Raw genomic sequence first — 15,014 nt, 5'->3', positions numbered from 1 at the left:
TCCCCCATTCTATATCAGTCATATATACTTCAGTTTCTCAGTAGAACCCTGGCTTTGTCCATATTTTCACAGAATCCAAGTTCTCAAAAGGCATAGTTACTTACTTAAGCTTCCTAATCTCATTCTTCAGAATAGCACTCCACATATGATTGTAATGAATGCATTTGTCAATATCTGCCCTCTGCTTTGGGCCAATTCCTACTTTAATGTCAAGGACAAAATATGCACTCCTTCACACTAAGCCACTAGCAGACGAGCATGGGTTTTGCATTATTTTACCAGTAGTTGAATTCCTTGTGATTGCTTCCACAGCCGCCATGGTGTTCTTGTTTGAATCTCTTATCACACATTATTATAATCTCATGTGTGTTTCTATTGGCCACTAAACTCCCAAAGAGCAGGCGTTAGGGCTTGGTCTGGCTTGAATACCTGTCCATTCCCAGCACCTAGCACATTCTTTTAAGTTCTCAGTAAATGTGCACTGAATTGGAATGGAACAGTTCAGAGGGTTTGGTGCAAACCCTTCACTGAACGTTGCCCAGTCTTCCTGGAGACAATGACAGGAGTCTGTGGGCTGAATGCAGGTAGAATGAAGTTCGGGATCAGGGATGGTCATGTGACATGGGCACCCAGGGGACACGTGGCTGCCAGATGCATATAAGAGAAAGAGGGAGTAAGCAGGAACTGGGGAAATACCTAGAAACCAGTGGTCTAGAGAGAAATAAGAACTGAAGCAAGTAAGAAACCCGAGCCACATCCATGAAGTCAGAAGAAAGCAGCAAATTGAAACCACTTGGAACATTAGATCCATACCCGTGATTGTCAGTACTACTTATTGAGTGTCTACAAGCTACAAAGCCGGACACCCCAGAGGAACAATAGCAAACCGAGACAGTAGTCACAATGGATGGTGTGCACAGAAGATGAAGTCTGTGGGTTGGAAATGCCAGGAAAGGTTGCAATCAAGAGACTCACACAAACCCCTGAATGTAGACAGAGGCTGACATCTGAACTTGAGTGAGCAGGAAGGACCTTCCCCATGACAGACAGTCAACTTTCCCTCACCCAGCTGAGCACCCTAAGAGCTTTATCTCCAAGTAGGTTTGTTCCAGGCAGCAGAGGAACAGGGATGTGCAGATCAATGCTCAACCAGAACAGAAGGCAAGGCTCCCAAGGCAGGGCAGGGCAGGGCAGGGCAGTGCCTACGGATGCTTTAGGAACCAAAGTAACTGTGGCCTGCTGATGTGAAAGCCTCCACACGGGCCTTATAAGCATAGATAAGCATAGCATGTGCATTCTCTTAACATTTTTCTAAAGCAAATGCAGAGACTCTTTTATTTGAAAGCCAAACAAAGTCGTAGTTTTCCAAAAGCCTAAGAACCTTAGCTCATACAAAATGCACATGACCACTCATCCACATATGTATTTATAGTTAAATGTTGACTTCTTACTCTGTTCTAAGTGCTTATCTATTCAAAGGTGCCTTAGACATAGATCTAAACATCTCCAAGGGCCTTACTTATCTAGTGACGAGGTCTTTTGCTGCCACTGAATCGGCCCCTACTAACTCATGGGTAGCCCCCTGCACATTAAGATTAGGCTGGTGTGATTCTTACTGGGTTTTTATTCATTGGAAGTATATTGCAGGACGTTTTTCCCTAGTCAACAAAGGTCTACAGAAACTGGCATCTTGTTCGGCATCGTGGCCACTTGCAAGCCTCCATCTGTGGATGGGCAATGGCTGAGAATCACATGGACAGGACAGGGATGACATTCAGATAGCTACCCCCCCATATGGAGGGGAGATTCCTGCTGGACCCCCACCACCCTGGAGTCAAGGAGACAGGCCCCCAAAGAGATCACTGTCGTAGGTGGTTTAGAAAGGTTAGGAAGAAGAGTTCTACAGGATACTCACAGCAGGGACTGGTGGTGGGGTGGCATCAGCTCCCTCCCCTTTTCACATCCCTTCCTGTCTACACCCAGGCTGAGACTCTCAACAGTGCACGAGCCCAGCAGCACCCTGGTGGTCCTGGAGTGGGAGCACTCTGAGCCACCCATCGGGGTGCAAATCGTTGATTACCTCATCCGTCAAGAGAAGGTCACCGACAGAATGGACCACTCCAAAGTGGAGACAGGTGAGCCCCTCCTACTGCACATCTCTGTGCAGGTGGCCAAGAGAAACGCTTCAGGATAGCCGGCCCGGCCTGGCCACCAGGCTTTGCTCGGGTCCCCAGGGCCCATGGACCCTGGGGGAGGCAGGGGGGGAGGCAGTTGTCCTCATTCAAGCAGCAGCCATCTTGCCTATGTAAGAGCTTTTGCCTGGTGAGCAGCTGACAGAGCCTTGTTTTGATTTTGCTTTGCTTTTTGTTTATAAAAGAAGGTGTACATTTCAGTGCCTCTGGGCACGCACACAAAGAAACGACAGGCACAGTGCACTGGCTAGCCGAGCCCACAATTAGGAAACAATTCTCTGCTAACCACTGCCATGATTACAGAAAAAAATTCCTTTGCTAATAGCCCCCCTCCAAGCAAAAGCATGTGCAAACAGACACGCTTGCCCCTGCATCTTGTCCTAAAGCAAACTCTGCTTTTCTCGGGTCCAGTCACTGAGGGAGGCCTTCGGGGAAGTGGGAGTATCCTGTGGAAGTTGGTCCATCCCCGAGTGTGTGACTGTCTGCACAGAGGGGAAAGAAAGGTCAGCACAAATCATCCCGCAGGTGTACACAGGAGGTTGGGCCCCCACAGCATGGGAGCGTCCCCATTCTAATGGAGGACAAGAAGCTTCCGGGGTAGCCATCTCGGGGGAAGATGTAGAAAGCTCTTGGTTGCTGACTCCGAGTCCCATTCCCTGGTGCGGGCTGGCACTGCGAAGGCCTGACAGGGACCAGTGGCCGAGCAGTTGTCCTCTGCCATGCCCAAACAATTGCCCCAAAGGCTCACAGATGTGGCACATGCATGCCCCTTAGCTGTTTTCCAACTCAGCAGGGACAAATGGTGTTAACCTGCTGGACTGAACAGGAAAACAGTTGAAAAAGACCCTTTCTTCAAGGTCACCTTTCTCTACTCTGCATGGAGGAGACTCGGGGCCCAGTAATTTGACTGTCAAGGCCTTGAGCTTGTTGCAGCTCCTCGGACGTCACTGTTTCGTGTGTCCCCTCCGTCCCTTTTCCTCTGGGCAGAAACAGTGTTGAGCTTTGTGGACGACATCATCTCTGGGGCAAAGTCGCCATGTGCCATGCCCTCCCAGGTGCCAGACAAGCAGCTCACCACCATCTCTCTGATCGTCCGATGCCTGGAGCCCGACACCATTTACATGTGAGTAACACACCGCCAGCGGTTATTTATGCCTTATCCCAGGTTGGGGGGCTCCCCACGGTTTAAAAGTGGCAGAGAAGCACATGGAAGGGAAGTGAGCAATGCTGCAGCCGGCAGAACATGGCAGTGCTTTGTAACCACCCCCTCCATCTCGACGTTCTCAACACCCTCCAACAAAGTGTTCCTCCCGCCCCTCAGCCCCAAGGCAACTACCAAGCTGCTGCTTCCCATTCCTCTTCTGGAACTTTCCTTTCCATTGACTCATATTGTCTAGCTTCTTTCCCTTAGTCTGATGTTTGCAAGGCCATTTTTTGTGTGAACCTCTAACAACACCCCGCCCCTTTTCATGACTGAATAATATTCCATCTCCGGTATATACCAGAATTGGGTATCCACTTAGCCAGTGGGGGGCATCTGGGTTGCTACCACCTCTCAGCGGCTGTGAACAACCCTGTGTGAGTTCCTGGCGACCTTTCTTTGGGGTATAAATCAAGGACAGGGGGTGCTGAGCCAGGGGGTGATTCCACAAACACATTTACCGTGCTTTTTCCAGGAGCTCCCAAGCTCGTCCCCAGTGGCTGCACCCTTGTCCCTTCCTGCCCTCCAGGTGGAAGGTTCTCATGTACCTACATGCTCTTCCGGTGGTGGTGGTGGCAGCGGTGAGGAGCGCGATGATGACGACAATGACTGTGGCCATCCTACTGGGTCTGAGGTGGCAGCTGGTTCCTGTCTTGCGGAGTTCCTTCCGGGAGTGGGCAAGAGGCTTTGAATCTCTGAACTCGTGCCCCAAAGAGCCTTCTAGCTCATGCCAGGCACTGGAGCGGCGAGGACCAGGAAAGGTCCTCCAGTCCCCAGGCTCAAGGAGCTGGCAACACGGCAGGTTGCCCGCATGCAAACCCAGGGCCTCCGCATCCGGCAGAATGAACTAGCTGTGTAGCAGATGCGTAAGGAGCCCGGCGAGGGCGGGTAGACCGAAGCGACCCATTCGGACTCGAGCAGGCGGCATCTGATGGGGTTGCGTAGGGGTCCACTAAGTGGAGAGATGTTGACAACGGCTTTCCAGGCTGGTGGGGTCGGGGGGCAAGGGGGGAGGCGAAGGCATTAAGATGAGTGGCCAAGAGTGCAGAAGGCTGTGCCAGACAGTGAGTCAGGGCATGGGAAAGGGGAGTGAAAGCCGTCGATTCGCTGAGGAGGGGAGGCTTCTGAGAAGGAAGTAGAATGCCTAGCGTTCCGAATCAGCAAGCCAGCTCGGGTGGCGTGGAAATGGATGGTATGTAGAGGGAGCATTTTCTTCAAAGAGAATACAGAAACTCCGGCGCCGTGGTACTTGAAACAGCCTGTTCTCTCTGTGAACCATTCCCCATCCTCCCTTGCCCTGAGCACCATTGTGGAATATTCGTGAAGCAGAGGCAGCAGGCATCAAAGAAGCGAGATAAGGATGGCACGGAAGTCATGCTGGAAGAATTTGGGAGCGAAGGCAGGATTCGCAGTGATGTAGCTCTGGGACCTCTTGACTCCACAAGTCTGAAAAACTCTTAACAGTTTGTAGAGGAGCTCAGAAGAAGAGAGCTGAGGTTCCCGAATAAATAATTTCCATTCCCACGGTTAAAGAGTTCAGTGAAGAAAAGCGCTAGGCATATTTGAGTTGGCGTTGATGGTACGCTGAGCCCATGGACTTCGGCTGAAAACTGTCAATATAGGAATAGGAGGTGGTCTAACCTGGGGCTGTTAATGATGAAGGCAAAATGCATAAAAGCCCAAAGTGGCCCCAACTGATAACCATCCTGTAAGGGTTTCTGAGACATTCATCTTGATGGGAGCTGGTAGCCTCATCTTTCTCTCAAAGAGGGACTAGGGGGTTTGAACTACTGGCCTTGAGGTTAGAGCCTGAATGTTCATTACAGTGAGCACCTTAAAATGCATAAAAACCAGTGAGATTCTGGATGATGTGGACAGTGTCTATAAACAGGCATGATGATACTAGCTCAAGGTAGGTTGGTGTACTTTGTGGGCGACACCATAGAAAGGTGAGGCTATCTATGCCATAAACTGTCAAGTCTCTGAACCCCACAGGAGCAGTTCTACTCTGTCTGATAGGGTGGTGATGAGTTGGAATTGATAGGGTGGCAGTGAGCGAGTTTGGAGTCCTGATTAAACACCAAAAGCCAATCCCTTCTCCCACTCCTAACGTCTTCGGTGAACTCCCTCCTGTCCTCTGCAGGCAGGACAGAGTAGAACTGCCCGATAAAGGTGTCGGAGGCTGTAAGTCTTATAATTGAACTGGGCAACGTCTTTCTCCCTGAGAGCAGCTGGTGAGTTCAAACTACCTACCTTCTAGATAACAGCCGAGCACTTTAACTGCTGTGCCACCAGGGCTGCTGTTAAATCCAGGGGTTTGTAGAGCAGGTATTGTCTGAGAATGCTGATTATCAGAGGAGTTAGCATATTGCAGGCGCCGAGGGAAAGGCAGCCCCTATGCACTAGGTGGCGCTGCAGATCACATGATGAGGGCAGTGTCCTGGGACTGGGAGACACTGACAGTTCTCTATCTGGAAGGATCAAGGGAAGTCAGTGTAAGGAATATGCTGTCGATTTACTTGCTGTTCAGTTTAAGACCCCTACACTTGCCGCAGCTAAGTCTTCTCACAGACAAAATGGGAAGAAGGAAGTGTTTCTTTATCGAGCACTTACAGTGTGGGTGCTTTACAGAGGGTGCATCTTGTCCCTCTGCTTGCCCCATGTCATAGTCAGGGAATCCACTTCAGGAGAACTGAGAAACGACCCCAGAAGCACACAGCCAATCTCTTGGACCATGGCAGGTGGTCAGCAATGCATTTTGAGTATGGGGTTTCCTCTCTCTCTCTCTCTCACACACACACACACACACACACACACACACACACACACACACACACTTCCACTCCATTGCACCCACAGTCACACTGAGAATTTTTTGAACTGGTTGCCAAAGTCGAGGTGAACTCATAAGCGGCCTGTGTCTGTCTCAGAGTAGAACTGTGCTCTGTGGGGTTTCCAACGGCTGATCTTTCAGAGGTAGATCACAGGCCTTTCTTCTAGGTGTCTTGCATAGATTCAAACCTACAGCCTTTGGGTTAGCAGTGGACTGCTTCCCCTGTATATACCACCCAGGGGCTCCATGACCTTATCACATCACAAGAAAGCATAGAGGTGGCTCTCAGTGATGGTCCATGGAAGTGTGGCTGTTTCAGAATACCTGGCTACGTTTGCAACCCTATATTCTGCATTTTATTGGTGATGCATTTAAAAGACAATCTGCAAAGGCTCTGTGCCGGCCTTGGCTGGAAGGGAGGTTGTGGTGTGTCTCAGGCAACAGAATCATTTTGCAGACGAGGACACTGAGGCTGGAGGCAACTGCTCCCTCATCACAGCATACATCCGCAGAAGGACCCCAGCCTTCCTGGGTATGTGACAGCGGCCAGACTGCTCAGAAACAGGGAGCCAATTTGGGGGCTCACAGAAAGCACCAGCCCTGGAGGGGGCGCAAGTGAAAGTACCAGAAATCCCTTTGGCAGGAGACCTGAGAAATGGCAGATGCACCAGGCTGAGGCCTTTACAGCCCTGCCTTCAAGCCGGAACCCATCTGTGCCTGATCACAGGCACACACATCCCGATAAGAGTCACCACCAATTCTTACCTGTGGACAAGTGAGGCAGCCAATGTACTTCGATATTTGCTCCCTGGATTGGGAGCAGGCTTCTCTCTCGTGTCCAGTCAGCCCACTGAGCCTTGGCCTGCCCTCTGAGTGTTCAGTGGTAGAAACGCTAGCGCTGACAACTGGAGGCATTTCTGCAATGGCTGCCCGTGACATGTCCACAGGGAAATGCATGAGGTGCCCCAGGGCTGCAGTGGTTACAGACTGGCTGCTCCTTCCCAGCCCCCCACATGGAAGGAGCCTGTTATTGCTGCCCGCCAGACAGCTGAATGTTGGCTCAGCTCCATCCCACCCAGAATGGCATAAGAAGTACTACTGGCCCACATCCCATGCTTTGCTTGCCAAAAATCGCCAGGGCTGAGAAACACCCATCGGCAGGGGCAGCTTACTTTGCCATATAGGGTTGTTAATCTCTGGTAGTAGAGTGGGTTGCATATTGGGCTGCTAACTGCAAGGTCTGCAGTTCAAAACCAGCAGCTGCTCTGTAGGAGAAAGGGGAGGCTTTCTACTCCTATAAAGGGGTATAGTCTCAGAAACCCACAGGGGCAGTTCTCCTATGTCCTAGAGAGTCGTTCTGAGTCAGAATTGACTGGCTAGTAGGGAGTTTGTCTCATCTATATTTTACTTTTTGGACCCCTCATCAGTGAAACATGAGAATTAATTTCTGCACAAGCATTTCCATCACGGCTCCAGATCCAATAGCATTTGGTTGGAACATGTAGCAAGACCCAGCAGAGGGGGCCAGGCTCTGAGCAGGAGAGCTTGCTCCAGGGCTGCAGTGAAGCAGGACTGCAGGCTGGTGGCACCGTTTCCGGGCCCTGCTTGGGACTCTGAAAGGCAGTCGGGAAAGAACTGAGCAGCCTTTTGGTACCGGGGATGGGACACTGGGAGAGCTGGGTCGGAGCACAGGAGCTGTGATGGAGGCTCAGGTGTGTGAGTCCAGACACACAGCTCAGGAAGGGCACTGGAGGAGGACCCCCACTGTGGGAGTATTGGGCAGGGGTCCTGCATCATGCAAGCTGCCCTGGGACCATGCCAACCTGAGAGCTGTCACTCTGCCGGGCTGCCATCATCTCTACCACCTCTGATGAGCCCTACCCATGGGTCAGGGCAGAGTCACTGGGCAGGGAGGTAGACACAGGGCCCTTCCTACCGTCTGGATCTCTACCAAGAGAAAGGGATTCCCCAGAGAGCCATTCCACCCAGACCTGTAAGGCAGTAGGGATCTGTGGGCTCTCCCACCTCCCTCTCTTCCGAGTATCCGGACCATGCTTCCTGCAATGTGGAGAGGACACGGCCAGGGGGCGTGTTGGTGCCTCTGTTGGGACATCCTAGATCTTGGAGTACAGGTCTGAAATCTGCCCTGCACTCCTTCTGAGCCCATCCCCAAGAAACTCCACTATTGGTTGTTTAGAGCCAATGGGGAGAGGAGGGAGGTGGCAGCTGGATGGACCCCCAGTATGTGGGAAGGGAGGCAGGAGTGGGGCAGGCACTGACGGGAGTGGGGTCTGGTTTCTGGACCAGCTTCAGGGACGAGTGGCTTAAGTTCCAGTTCTAGAAACGATACCAAGAGCCTGATCAAGTGTGTGGGACCAGCTACATCACCCCATGGGGAGATTCTGTGTGGTATTCGATAGCCAGGTTTTCCTCCTCCTCCTGGGAAGGCTCTTAGAGCTCAACTGGAGCTGCTCACAGAAAGGTCAGCAGTTCGAAACTACCAGCTTCTCTGGGGGAGGAAGATGAGGTTTACAACTCCCATACAGACTGACGGCCTTGGAAACCACTGGGGATGTTCTGTTGCGTCCTGTGGAGCCACCACAAGTCAGCATGACAGTGAGTCTGAGTATTTTGATGCTCAATTCCTAGTCTATGGTGGAGAGCTCTTTCAAAGAAAAAGAAAGAAAAACCAAAGAAATGGCCATCGAGTCAATTCTGACTCATAGTGACTCTGCAGGACAGAGCAGAACTGCTCCTGTGCGTTTCCAAGACAGTAACTGGGAGTACCAAGCCAAGCCTTTCTCCCTCAGAGCATCTGGTGCGTTTGAACTGCTGACTTTGTGGTTAGCAGCCCAAGGCATAACCACTGCACCACCAGGGCTCCCAGTGTGTAGGATAGAAACGGTCAATTTGCAGGCAAGCCAGCCAGCCAGCCAGTTGTCACTGAGTTGATTCCAACTTACGATGGCCCCCACGTGCCAGAGTCGAACTGCGCTGCAGAGGATGTTCCCATGACTTGTTTCTCAGAAGTTCACCCACCGCACCTCTGGGTGAACTTCAACAGCCAAACTCATGTAGCAGCTGAGAACCCCGGCAGGAACCCCACAGGCAAACCAAGAAATCCTCCACCCTTGCCGTTTTACTTCTAAGCTTCAAGAGGAAAATCGTCCTCAGTCCCTTCCCATGAAGGTATCCACTGAGCACGGGACAGAGCTGAAAAGCATTGCTAGAATTTAGGGGCGTCTAAACACCAGGTATTGCCTATTCTGGGTCCTTCTGCATATGATTCTCTCGTGCCAGCCTTCTGATAACCTGCAGTCATTTTATCGCCATCCCCATGTCACAGTGAGGCAACATGGAATTCAGAGAGCTAACTGGAACTCCACCTGGCAGAAACCGGAGCTTCAGACCCAAGAGCTGATCATCCTCTGACCCTCAGCTCTGAGCCCTCACGTTCTAATAACCGTCCGCATCCCCTCAAGGGCTTGGTAAAGCACAGACTTTTGGCTTCACCTCCAGAGTTTCTGGTTCAACAGGGCTGGGCCGGGGAGGGGGATTCTCGCCATTTGGTTAAGTGCCCAGATGCTACTGGTGCTGCTTGGTCTGGGAACACCTGTCTGGGGCCACTGATGAATGTCGCAATGCATCTGTCAAATCCCATACCCAAGACAGGAAGTTATAGCTCCAGACTCCCAGGAGGCAGGGAGGCTCTGGCCTGCACGTTCTCTGACTTGGGAGATGGCGGGAAGTGTACCTCTGAGTTCCAAGAGTAAGCAGAGGCATCGCCTGGCCCTCCCATCACCTTGGGCTGGCTCCCAGCCTGGCTCAGAGCCCCTGCCTGTAGCCCCACCTCTCTGATAATGGTACTCTCCCACCCCCTGCCAGGTTCACCCTGTGGGGAGTGGACAACACGGGACGGCGCTCCAGACCAAGTGATGTGATTGTGAAGACACCTTGCCCCGTGGTGGATGATGTCAAAGCCCAAGGTAAGAGAAACTGAGGCCTGCAAAGGGACACTGCAAAGCCTGACCCCTCTCTCTCACCATGAGGCAAGAGGGCCCAAAGGAATTCGGAGAACAACCCCCTCCAGAAACACAGCACAGCCTGTGCGCTCTGCGAGACAGGGTCATGCCCCCTCCCCCATTGTGGCACGTAGCCCGTGGATCAAGGCGCCGGGGAACAGCCCGCACACCCACGGCCAGCGCATCAGGGGTCTGGGCAGCCGCTCCCTCAGGACAGGACGCTCCGCAGGCCTCTTACTCTCCTCACGTGTCTGGGCACATCAGACAGACTGCTGTGAATCAAGCTAGAAAAGCACCAGAGATTTAGCATAAATTGTCCTATTGGCACTCCCATGTCAAGAGACATCCTTGTCATTCAGGAGGCATCTGACTCCCATCAACACCCCATTCACCAAAAGGGCACATCTCAAGGTCTCTTTTCACCTGGATGCTTGACCTTGGCCCCTGCTCTGTAACTTTCTATGTCCCTACCACCACAAAGGTATCTGTCCCGGACACTCCTTTCACAGGGCGCTCATGCCAGTGAAGGTTGCCCGATCCCCACTCTTATCAATGTTATGCCATCACTCACCTGCTCGTATTGCACACCAACAGAGACATTGTCTGATGCTGGAAGAGCAGGGGTTTGCCAGTTTCGATCAGAGAGCTAGTGTGCTGTTTGCCGGTGCCCCTGAAAACACGTGTAGCTGACTCCTAACTCCTGTTGTATTGAGGTGCCCATGAGGGAGGGACACAGACCCAGCATGAACAGTCCAAGAGCTAACACCAAGATGAGGTGAAACATCAGGGGGTGAGGGACCCACACCTGCTTTAATATAAACCCCGGCATTTGTGTGACACCGTCTAACTTCTGGAAGGGTTTTCACCGCCTTTGCCTCCGTTAAGCTCCATGGCGTGTTAAGGACATTCTGATTTCCAACCGAAATGTTTGATCCAATCCCGACTCCTTGCTAAAATTCTACAGTGACTGACATTCGTCTTAAGACAGAGAGCAGCGTATTTCCCAGGTCTATTACGTCATCAGTGAAGAGCTCCCAGTCCCCACCCCCAGCTTCCTGTTGTTCAGTTCTTCCCAGAAGTCTCAGCATTCCAGCCTGATGACCTGTCTGTGTGGATGACATGCCCTTTCCACTTCCGCCGCAGGGCCCTGGCACATGTGGCTCTAGGTGCTGGGGAGCGGGCCATGATTTCACAGCAGAAGCTAGTGAGACCTTTCCGTCCACACAGTTGTTGGGGGGGTCTGAACTGTGAGCCTGTTGGTTCACTGCCATTCCATTCTAGGAAGTGTCGCTGAGTTACTATCATCCCGTGCTCATCATCGGTCACCTCTCTAGACAGGAAGGTCCATGCAAATGGAGTCCTGATCTCTTTTTGACTCTCCTCATGCCCCTAATACCCGAAATACAGGTTAAAGAAGAAATTGGAACCACACTGCCCAGGTTCGAGTTTCTGCTGTACTACCTAACCTTGACCTTAAACCTGTCTGCTCGACCTTAAATAAGTTACTTAACCTTATGCCTCAGTTTGCTCACTTGTAAAAGTAGAGTGCCCCTAGCAGAACTGTAGGTAGGAAGGTTTTTACTGAGGATTAAATTTATTGATTTAAAATTTTTTCATTCAAGTATTTGCCACTGTTTAGTGTTTAATAATTGTTAGCTGTTATGGTTATCATTAGCCAAGCCTGGCGCTCCGCCCTCCCCCCTCTCATAGGAATGTAATAAATATTTATGGCGTCAATGGGACGACACCTGCCTTCTACAGATGTGGAGACAGCTTCAGAGGAGGGTAAGGAGACGGAGTGGCATCACACCTAGCAGAGCCCACACAGACTCATTGCCTTACTTACCCCCACCCCACTCCACCAATGGCATTGCCAAGAACTGAGGGGGATGGTGTTATTTATGAAATATAGAAAACCTCTTCTTTGTCTCTGAAGACTGATGGAGAAGAAAAATCCTTCATTAAAAAAGAGCACCCAAGCAATATACTAAACACCCCCTCCCCCTCCCCGGAGTATTTGTGCATACTGGAATGTAACAGTAGGAGGGGCAGGTTTGAGGACAGGACAGATTTGTCCTCTTTGAAGGGCGTGTTGCCTGGCCTGAAGGACATGGATTCAATGAATTTGTTTTGTTTTGTAAAACTATGCACAAGTCGTACACCCTCTCAACAGTGATTCCATGTGCAGCTCAGGGACAAAGGCCCCAGACTTCCGCTGTGTCACCATTCAGTCTTTGCCCAGATGCCTCAGTCAGACTAGACTCTGTCCCTCACAGTTCCCACCCGGGCTCCAGTTACTGAGGGCGATTTGACCGCATAGCAATGATTCTTTAAAAGAGCACAAGTCAATCATTTTTATTAATCGCGCTAACCCGTTGTTCGCTCTTCAGTGGCTTCAGGAGGAGTATCATTTCAAGGTTCAAAGTCGTTTCCAAGCAGTAGATTCTGCATGGACCCAGTGAACCCAGGAGAAGTTGAATTCTGTTCCTCATTTCTCCTCCTTTCAGTCAGGAATTGTCTTTGACCATCATGTTCGGTCGTGGTAGCTGGGCTCCATCCATTATTCTAGTCTCATGGGGAAAAGACAATGGTTCCTATATCCGTCTCTGATTTCTGAATTTCTTTCTTCGGACTGGGTGAAGTTGGGAAGTCTAGGCTGTTCCTTTATGGTGAAATGAAGGCCAGGGGTAGAACTCCCCAGATGATACACTGTCTGGCAGGACCTGTGGTGTCCTATTTCATTATCTGTTCTTTTTAGGACTCCAAGTCAGAAAGGAGCAGGTGGTGAGAAGGTGTCTCGGCTGCTTACCTTTTGCCAAGTTTGCCGACATCCTTGCCGGCAGCAGTAGGCACTGAGCAGTTGCTTGTTCAGTAGGCAGCAGGCTGGTATGACATTAGGGAAGGGATTAGCAGGTGGGAGGGATCCAGCCTCATGTTACCTTCAGGAGTGGATGGATAGAAAGCAGCTCTGGAATGAAGAGTAGCCATGGGGAAATCTTCCCGGAAGAGACCAAGGCATCGTTTTCTCTGCTGGGCTCCATTGGGTCAACTCCAGTCCCACAAAGGGCGCCGAGGCTCCCGTCTGCTTGGGTCCCTGACAACGGAGTTTTTGAACCCCCAGCAGACCAGCGGAGAGCAGGAGATAGATGAGAGCTGTGAGAAAGAGTGAATTGTCACAGGTCCTGCTCTCCCTCAGCCAGAAAAGAGTCCCTTACAAGGCAAGTGTGCAGATTAATGAGTTCGACTAATTGAGGGTATCCTTGAAAATTAATACTGTTCTAGCAGTTATAGCAAAAACCATATGCTTTGCTTCCCTCAAACCCAGATGGTGATCATAAATAGAGCCTCCTTGGGCCTAATAACAAATGGGAATTACCTTTTAAGTGACCCAAAGCCTGACTTTCTAGCAAGAAGACAGACGCCATTCTTTCCAGGAGCATTTTCCTAGATATTTTGCATGGCAAACTTTAATCCCTTCTTGCCACAAAGTCTACTGTGCACACAAGTTTCTCCCAATGTTCTCCTGAACCCCGATTTCCCCTAGAAAGGACAAAGTAATATCACAAATAAAATCAATCCTCTCACCTGCTCTGCAGATTGGATCACCAGATTCTAAGTTTTTCCAAAGCTTCATTAAGAGGAGACTGGTTCCCACCAATACTTCTCAACACCCACCTCCTTTAGATGATCCCAAAGGTAGATACACATCCAGTCATTCATTTACTCATTCTATGGCCATTCATTGAATCTTGATCTGGGTTCTTAAGAAACAAAAATAGACTCAGAATTTGTCTTCGTGGATTTTGCACACCTTCTCCTCACTTGTTAATTAACTCGCTATCTTACATTTCACCTTCATGACAATAGTAAAAAATCTTTCTGACTAGGATGCACATTAACAGCAAATATCTGACAGTAACAAATGCTGGGGTCTGAAGGAAAAGCAGTGCTGACTGTGATGGTTAAGGTTATGTATGGGTCAGCTTAGCTGGTCCGTAATTCTCAGTGGTTTGGCAGTTATGTAATGATATAATTTGGTAGTGATATAATGATGTAGTCATCTTACATTTTGTGACCTAATGTGATTATCCTTTATTTTCAAATAATACCCATTTTTGCATAACACCCTGATCAACGGAATTTAACCATGTCAATGAATAAAGACTAGGTGTAATGTCATTTCAGTAAATGTATTACATCAGTCAATAATAATGCAAAAGCAAAACACCTATTGCCCTTAACTGAATTTGACTCACAGTGTTCCTCCCATCCTAAATACCAATTTTAGACATTAGAAGCGAAAATTCCTGCTTCATAATAAAAACTCATCAAATATATAATATTCCCTAGGGAGTGATCTATTCCAGAGACAAATAAGCAGGGAATTAGGAGAAGAAGTATAGTGGGTAGGCTTATAACTAGAGTGGGTTTGGAGAAGGTGAATGAGGAAATCACATAGATAATGGAGGAAGATCATTCTTGAGAGAGAGGCAGCAGATAATGAGGGGAGTGGGGGTGGGGACCCAAGGTCCATCTGTAGACAACTGGACATCCCTTGCAGAGGGGTTGCGGGGAGGAGATGAGTAATTCAGGGTGCAGTGTAACATCGATGAAACACACAACTTTCCTCTAGTTCTTAAATGCTTCCTTCCCCACACCCCCCACACCCACTATCATGATCCCAGTTCTACCTTACAAATCTGGCTAGACCAGAGGATGTACCCTGGTGCAGATAGGAATTGGAAACACAGGGAATCCAGGACAGA

The 15,014-nt window shown here is 50.1% G+C and overlaps 1 protein-coding gene across 1 annotated transcript in view; it reads left to right on the top strand.

The window, feature by feature from the left end:
* ASTN1 (astrotactin 1) overlaps positions 1-15,014 on the top strand; it is a 402,092-nt gene that overhangs the window by 368,251 nt on the left and 18,827 nt on the right. The window contains exons 19-21 of the mRNA XM_004706713.3: positions 1,984-2,135; positions 3,180-3,315; positions 10,112-10,212. Of these exons, the coding sequence (XP_004706770.1) occupies positions 1,984-2,135; positions 3,180-3,315; positions 10,112-10,212 (389 nt within the window). The remainder of the gene's footprint in view (positions 1-1,983; positions 2,136-3,179; positions 3,316-10,111; positions 10,213-15,014) is intronic.

The sequence above is a fragment of the Echinops telfairi genome, unplaced genomic scaffold (assembly GCF_000313985.2).
Source record: "Echinops telfairi isolate 266 unplaced genomic scaffold, ASM31398v2 ScPeMD7_7424;HRSCAF=8462, whole genome shotgun sequence".
NCBI classification, from domain to species: domain Eukaryota; kingdom Metazoa; phylum Chordata; class Mammalia; order Afrosoricida; family Tenrecidae; genus Echinops; species Echinops telfairi.
The sequence above is the reverse complement of the archived record's forward strand: the minus strand, read 5'-3'. Positions and strand labels throughout refer to the sequence as shown.